The sequence below is a fragment of the Mesitornis unicolor genome, unplaced genomic scaffold (assembly GCF_000695765.1).
Source record: "Mesitornis unicolor isolate BGI_N332 unplaced genomic scaffold, ASM69576v1 scaffold9781, whole genome shotgun sequence".
In the NCBI taxonomy this organism is placed as follows: domain Eukaryota; kingdom Metazoa; phylum Chordata; class Aves; order Mesitornithiformes; family Mesitornithidae; genus Mesitornis; species Mesitornis unicolor.
In genome coordinates, this window is record NW_010165755.1 from 1 (window position 1) to 7,923 (window position 7,923).

General features: G+C 43.4%; 1 protein-coding gene across 1 annotated transcript; it reads left to right on the forward strand.

Annotated features, from left to right (window-relative positions):
* Positions 1–198: 198 nt before the first annotated feature.
* MRPL44 (mitochondrial ribosomal protein L44) lies at positions 199–3,079 on the forward strand (the record flags this gene model as incomplete). The annotated part of the gene is made up of 3 exons (XM_010194744.1): positions 199–667; positions 1,518–1,696; positions 2,908–3,079. Coding segments are annotated over 3 exons (820 nt in total), but the record flags the coding sequence as incomplete, so codon positions are not given.
* Between the last annotated feature and the right edge of the window lie 4,844 nt (positions 3,080–7,923).

Genomic DNA, 7,923 nt, shown 5'->3' on the forward strand with positions numbered 1-7,923 from the left:
GGGGGGCGGGGAGGAAGACAGTGATGGCGAGGCTCAGGGACAGGGAGGCTGAGGAAGAGGGGCTTTTAAACGCCGGTTTTGATCTTCAGAAACGATGCCGTTTTTCATTTCCTTACGACTGTCGGAAAGGCAGGCTGCGTGCAGCGCGGGTAACTCCTTGTTCTGTGTCTGACTTTGTTTTCTTTTCCATGTCTGTAGGTCAGAGAAGCCCAACTGGGATTACCATGCAGAGATACAAGCTTTCAGCCACCGGGTACATGAGAATTTTTCTTTGGGTCTTCTCAAGACTGCATTTGTCAATTCTTGTTATATTGAAAGTGAAGAGGCAAGACGCCAAGAACTTGGGCTAGACAAAGAAACGGTTGTTCTTAATCTGCAAGATAATAGTGGACTTGCTGAGCAAGGGGAGTCTTTTTCACGTTCTTACCTGACACAGTGCTTTGAAGGTGCCTACCCAGATTTACCTGCAAAGGGGATAGGAGCACTCGTTGATTTTCTTACCAGTCAGGAACTTGTTTCTTATGTGGCTCGAAACCTGGCTATACAGGACCTGACGCTTTGCAGAGAGTTTCCCGTCCCACCAGCTGTACTACAGAGGACGTTCTTTGCTGTGATAGGAGCCTTGCTCGATAGCAGCGGGCCTGAGAAAACAGGGATCTTTGTCAGGGTAAGCCATTACTTACCATATATTTTTGTACTGACAACAACATCTAAGGGTCTCAGAAATTGGTGGCCAGAGATCCAGGGAGATTGGCAGAGGTTTGAGAAGAAGATCTTGTTTGTAACAAGACAATTTAGCAATTACATCTGTTGGGTGGGGGGTTTGGGGTTGTGGATTTTATTTTTTTTTCTTTAAGAAGCACAGGCTGGTCAGGTGTATAAAATAGGTTTGGCATGTAGGAAAGCACTTAAAGAGTTTTCATACAGAAACGTTCAATTAAAATGCAGCATAAACTAGTTTTAGCAGCTACTGCCCTTTCAGTCACCCTTTTCACTTGTTACTAGTCTTGCAATAGAGAAATGTTTGTTAAAGTCTTATTTCTGGCATGAGACCATTCGGAGGTCTCTGTGAGAGCAGGTAGCAGTTAACAGGTAAGAGGATCTGAACAGGTCCTGTGGGTCTGCACAGTCCTTCAGCCGGTCTGCAGAACTCTTCTGATGTCAACTTGCTTGGAAGCAGCACCCAGGTGCTTACCTCAGACTCAGAGCTGTGTCTACATGTTGTTGTAACCCCTCTCAGGCTGATGCTGTGCCTTCTTTATAGCTGGGCAGTTGACTTTGCCCACGGCGCACATTCTCTCAGTGCCTAAATCAGAACCAGAGCTGTGGGGCGCAGCAACGCTGCTTAGCTGTGCTTGGCTGCGACAGGGCACTGAGGCAGTTCCATCATTCATCTCAGCAATTTATTGTTAACTGTATTAATGCCTCTTCATATTGTATTTTTATTAGCAGATGCCAGAAGCTAGAGCCTTCATTACCTTTGCCATTAATTTAACTTCTGAATACTTTTTGTTTAGGATTTTTTTATTCCCCAGCTGATTGGAAAAGACCTGTTTGAGATCTGGGAAGTTGTAAATCCTATGGGCTTACTAGTGGAAGAGCTGACCAAGAGGAATATCTCTTCTCCAGAACCAAGAATTACCAGGCAGCTGGGAGTCAGCACAGTTCTGCCACTGTACTTTGTTGGGTTGTACTGGTTAGTACAATATTGATTTAAAGTAAAATGGATTTTAGCTGGGGGGGAGGGGAGGAGGGAAGATGGTCTTTCACTTGTCTACTCATGCGCTTTGGTCAAGTTATTACAGAAAAGAAACCTTACAGTGACTCTTGCATAAATTCAGCCATTTAAACATTGTCAGTAGCTTGTTGTAATGCTGCGTAAAAAGACAATCTCTGACTAAAGGGCTTCGAAGTCTAAATTGGGTGCACGAAGGAGTCTGGGTGTATGTTCTGGGTGACCTGACATAGGAACTTTGTGAAAAGTAGAACTGAATGTGTTTGGAGGGACCGCAGCTGTATCCAGGGCTTGGGGAAGGGTAAAGACACCCAGACATCAAGGGAGGTGGGATTGAAGAGAGACTTATTTTATATTCCAGAGAAGCTTTTTAGTTTTCAAATCACAGGCACTGTAAATGAGGCAAGAGGAGTGTCTGTATCCGGACAAGACTTAGGAAGCGCCAGTCTGTCCCTGGTGTCTCAGGCATGGTCAGTTCCCATCCTGGTCTCTTGCCCAGGAGTGACATTGCTCCTCTGGAGCAGGATAGGATCTTCTTCCACAAAAACCCACATCATTCTAAATGAGGTGCAGATAAATGTATGAGAAGATTGCCTTAACTTGTTCTGATTTATCATGCTTTGGTTTATGTGCTTTCTAAGGTTTATTACCTTATAAAAAAGTAAGGAACTTTATTTTTCTTCTGGAATCCTTGGTTTCCCTTCAGAAACTGTTTCTATTCAGTGCCTGTAGATATAGACTAAGCAGAGTTGAGAACATACTGCATAGCATAGAGAACTTCTCTGTGAATCCTTTTGAAGAAGCTTTAAAATGCTTTTTTACCAGAGGAGGAGAAAAGACAGAATCATTTAACTTCTTTTTTTAAGCTAACCAGAGTTTGCAAACTTGCATATTTTTAACAGGGTTAACAAACTGAACACTGTAAAGCATCAGTGAAATGTTAGGAATCTAAATGAGCAGAGCAGTGTTCTTCTAGGAAATGGATGCATTTGTGATTTGAGTTTCCATTGTTGAATATACAATCACTTATCTTTGCAGGAAAGACCGACTGAAATGTTGGTATTCATAGACATTGGAGAAAAAGAATAACCTAGCAGCCCTTATTGACGATACACAGCAGTGCTTAGGATTTCATTATGAAAATGGTTTTTTGTTTGTTTGTTTTTTCCAAGCAATAAGAAGATGATAGCTGAAGGTCCTGGTGAAACGCTGCTTGCTGCAGAGGAGGAGGCTGCCCGCGTGGCGCTGCGGAAGCTCTATGGGTATACAGAGAACAGGAGACCTTGGGATTACTCGAAACCCAAACAAGGAGTGGCAGCTGAAAAGGCAATCAGCAGTAATTAGATAATAGAAGGCATTTTTGGTTTCTCTTAAGAATTAACGGCTTCCATGCTGAATAAAGTATTTTACTTTTGCAGAACATTTAGTATTTGCTCATTTGTCTAAGCATAACAGAAGTACCCTTTTTCAGATTCTTTGTCTTTTGGCTGAGAAGTTTCCCCTACATCACAGGGGACTGTTTTTAAAGATGTTTAATGGTGTGTGACAAGGTCTTACTGTATAGAAAAACGTTTCATAAATGCTTCCTTGGAGAGTGCTGTGCTGTTAACAAAATGAGTTGAGTTACGTGCTGCCATCAGTCTTTGGATCGCATCTGGATTCATCTGTCCTTGACCTTGTGAAAACATGAAATATGATACTCGTGCTGTTGGTGGTCCAGTGGCACTTTTGAGGTCTCACTACTTGCATACAAATTTTATTTACCATACATTTGTGGTGTTGAGGGTGTATTTTTAATTTTAAAATTGGTGAAAAGGAAAATAAGGGTTTTGAAGGCCTGAACCTAAAGAAATTGGAGAATATTGTTCAATGCTAGCCTATTAGTTAAGCTACAGCCTTCTCTTCACTGCCCCCCTCCCCCCCTTTTTGGTTGAAGCAGTGATACGACTGAAGCATTGAATTTCGTGAAATCAGTGTTTTATTTGTGCAACCTGTATCTATTCTAATGTAACTCCAAATAAATGGAAAGTCGTTTAGGGATAACTTGAGTACCTGCATGATGCTCAGATGTATGAAGACTGTGACTTCTGGAGTTGTTTCCTTTAAAATTGAGTGAGACTCTTACAAACTGGGACTGAGCCCTCCAAGGGAGAAAGGAAGAAGCTGAATGTAGGACAGTGGTTAAAGAAGTGTTTCCTGCAGTATCCCTTTGTGAGTACTGGTTTTAAAAAGGCAACACTTAAATGTGCCTTCACTGATTAAGGGGGGGAACCAAACCAAACAACCCAGACCTGTTTAATAGTACTGTCCCTACCTACGTGCATTCTTTGCCTTTGGCCCCTGGCTAGATTTATGTGAAGGGTCTTGGGCTGCAGTCACGGAAGCTCAGCAGGTCTGAGGTGCAGCGCAGGTAGCGCATTCCATGCTGGGAGGATGAGCTCTGACCCTGGGCTCCCTGATGTAAATGGCTTTACGAGTACATCAAGCAAATGAACTGGTTATTTGCAAGCTGTGTGCATCTTCGGTGTCTGGTGTGGCGTGCGGCTTGAGCGCGTGTAAAACACTGGTGTGGCTGCATAGCAGTGAAACCTGCGTTCTGCAGTCTGGCATGCGAGATTACGTCTGTGAAAGCTTGAATATTAAAAGGAGAGCAGAAAGATCAGTCTAGCATAAAACATGCATAAAATTTCTTCTGTTAGATTACCTAGGTGGAATTTTTCATATTGCTTATAATAATCAAAGCCAAGAAGCTCACTGTATTCCAGGGGAATAATAGCAAAATCTGAAAAGAGGACAGAAATTACTCATGCTATTTTCAGTTTCCAGAGGAGATATTTCTCTTACCTATTTTAAAAGGACAATAGTGAAGGTGGGTTTTTTTTTTTACATCCAAAGTTTGATCTACCTACTCTTTGTTATATACATGTGTATTTTAAAGAGAGGAGAGAAAAAAAAACCAACCCATTTTCTGGCAGTTTACCTTAAAAGAGGTCTTACCTTAAAAGATCTTACCGTGGCTTCAGAGTTTGGAATGTGCACCTAAGTCATTGGAGAAGTGGATTACTGAGCAGCATGCTGAAAAAACCTAAGTAATGCAAGATAAATCAATTTATTGCGTAGTGTATGTATATGGAATGCCTTGAGCTCACACAGAAAGTTTGGGGACATGAAAAGAAAGGTATGGGGTTTTATAGACGTGTGAACAGAAAAGGAGTTTTTGTAGGAAGACGTCTTATGTTCAAAATTACAGAGGTCACAGAATCACAGAATCACAGAACGTTAGGGATTGGAAGGGCCCTCAAAAGCTCATCCAGTCCAATCCGCCTGCCGGAGCAGGAACACCCAGATGAGGTTACACAGAAAGGCGTCCAGGCAGGTTTTGAATGTCTGCAGAGGTCAGAGAAGTGTTTTTATCTGTGCTTTAATTTCTTGCACTCAAGCATATATTTAAGGATTTACCATTGATCATTACCTACTTCAGAGTAATAACTTCTTTTTTCTAAAAAATCTTTTTTCTTACCTGAATCAGTAGCTGTAAAAATATCTGTGACATTGAAAGATTGGTTAGATTGACAGACATCAGTATCCACAATCTGGTGAAAATGGCAGCTTTTCTTCTGCTGGAAACATTGCTCCTGAAATTCCATGATGGATTTGTCTGGAAAGCCCTTTGGACGCTGCTCACGTTGGTTCTGACCCAGGCACTGTGTACAAGTGCATTTACGTCTCCTGAGGATCTCCAGCAGCCTGTCAATAATGGACCGGCAGAAGGGAATCAGGACAGTTTATTCTTGCAACCCATTGAACAACTCATTGGTTGTTGTTACGAATATTTGTAAACTTAGTTAAGAGTAGAAAAAGATATGGTTTTTCTATGGAATTTTGAAGTAGGTTATCATCATCTCAAGAGTCCATTTTGATGACGCTTTTCTTTTTCTTATCTTTTAAACTTATCTGATGCAGTTACTTCTGTTACTGAATACAGTAATTTATGCATTTATGCTTCCTTTAGCTCATTCAAACCTTAGCTTATAGACCAGATTTTTTCAAGTGAAATGATAATTGGTGAACCAAAACACAAACAACAGTATTTCTGAACTAACTTAAAATATTTCATGTGTGTCCTAACAGCTATTTTGACCAAAGGACAGTACTATATGCTAACCCTTTTTTTTAACCTTTCTTTTCCTTTTTGATCTTTGTATTAATTTGCATAAATATTCAAATACATATAGACATAAGTTAAATCATGAAATGAAAGGACCACTAGTCATTAATCTATTAAAAGCAATGGTAGTTTTGCTATTGATTTTGGTCTAGACTTGGATTTCCTCTAAATGTTAAATAAACTCAATGTGTCAATAATCTTGGATTACTCTGTTTCTGTCATCTAGATCCTTTGTTTTCTTGAAAGTGTTGGAAAAGTGATTTTATTTTTGAAAAAGACAAGAGAAATTCTACTATTGGTCCCAGCTACTTAACAACCTGGACTTGTGCAAAGTGTTTGATGCTGCCCACTCTATGTCCTTGTCTCTAAATTGGAGAGACATAGATTTGACAGATGGATCACTCGCTGGACAAGGAATCGGCTGGATGGTCGCACTCAAAGAGTTGCAGTCAATGGCTCAATGTCCAAGTGGAAATCAGCAACAAGTGGCATCGGTATTGGAACAGGTGCTGTTTAACATCTTTCTCGGAGACAAGGGCAGCGGGATCTAGTGCACCCTCAGTGAGTCTGCCAACACCACCATGCTTCAGACATGCTGAAAGGAGGGATGCCATCCAGAGGGACCTGGACAGGCTGGAGAGGTGGGCCCAGGCCAACCTCATGAAATTCAACAAGGTCCTGTGCCAGGGTAAGGGCAATCCCAAGTGCAAATACAGGCTGGGCAGAGAATGGCTCGAGAGCAGTCCTGAGGAGAAGGACTTGGGGGTGTTTTTTGGTGAAAAACTGAACATGAGCTGACGATGTGCACTTGCAGCCCAGAAAGCAAGCCATGTGCTGGGCTGCATCACAAAAAGTGTGGCCAGCAGGATGAGGGAGGTGATTCTGCCCCTCTATTCTGCTCTTGTGAGACCCAATACCTGAAGAAGGACTAGAGGAAAGCTTAGGAGAAACTTTTTATAAGGGCAGGTAGTGATAGGACGAGAGGGAATGGTTTTAAACTGGAAGAGGGTATTTAGTAAGAGTATTTAGACTGGGTATTAGGAAGAAATTCTTTACTGTGATGGTGGTGAGACACTGGCACAGGTTGCCCAGGAAAGTTGTGGATGCCCCCTCCCTGGAAGTGTTCAAGGCCAGGTTGAACGGGGCTTTGGGCAACCTGGGCTGGTGGGAGGTTGACTCCCTGGAGCATCAGTGGCACGATGGGTAGAAGGAAACTGAGTCTTGAACACCCAGCCTAGTTCTGGTCATCAGGGTGCCAGGAGGAGTGGTGCTGCAGGGATAGCCGCTTCCCAAGCAGCTCTGCTTGCCTCATGTGCTGCCAGTATTTCTGTTTCAGCCAGAGTCCTGTTGCCCTCAGAGCCTTTCTGTCCTTGACTGTGAAATTCTAGGGGTCAACCTCGAGTGTCCCCTGGTGCTTTCTGCCAGAGGCTCCAGGTAGGACCATTATCCCCAGCTGCGGTGTAGAGCTCATTTTGGATACCCTGTCATGTTTGGACTGGACCTAGGGCTGCTGCATGTACAATCACTTAGTCCAGGTGATCCTGCTCTGGCAGGAGGGTTGGACTGGATGATCTTTCAAGGTCCCTTCCAACTCCTAACATTCTGTGATTCTGTGATCTCTGATTGTAAGAGTGTGTTCTCCACCATGGTGTTGACTGTGCTCCTGGTCAGCATGGGGCAGCTGCCCTGGCCAAGTCCCTTCCCAGCTTCTGGCCCTTCTCAACCCAGTCGCTGGGGACAGCGTAGGAAAAGGCAAAGGCTTTCAGGCAGTGCAAGCCTTGGCAATCACCAAACACGGCCGCTGTCATCAACCTGGGCGAGTATTGCCTTAAATGTTACCTCCTGTCTGCTGCACACCGCGATGAGGTGGAATTGCTGTTGCGATATATGGTATGTTTGGGTGCACCCATGCAGCGGGTCACAGTGGAGCCCTTTGTGACAGCCCCCTGCCCTCCTTGAGGTCAGTACGGATGCGGCCCCCAGCCTGCAGTGTCTGTCAGGGCAGTGACCGGGTAGGGCC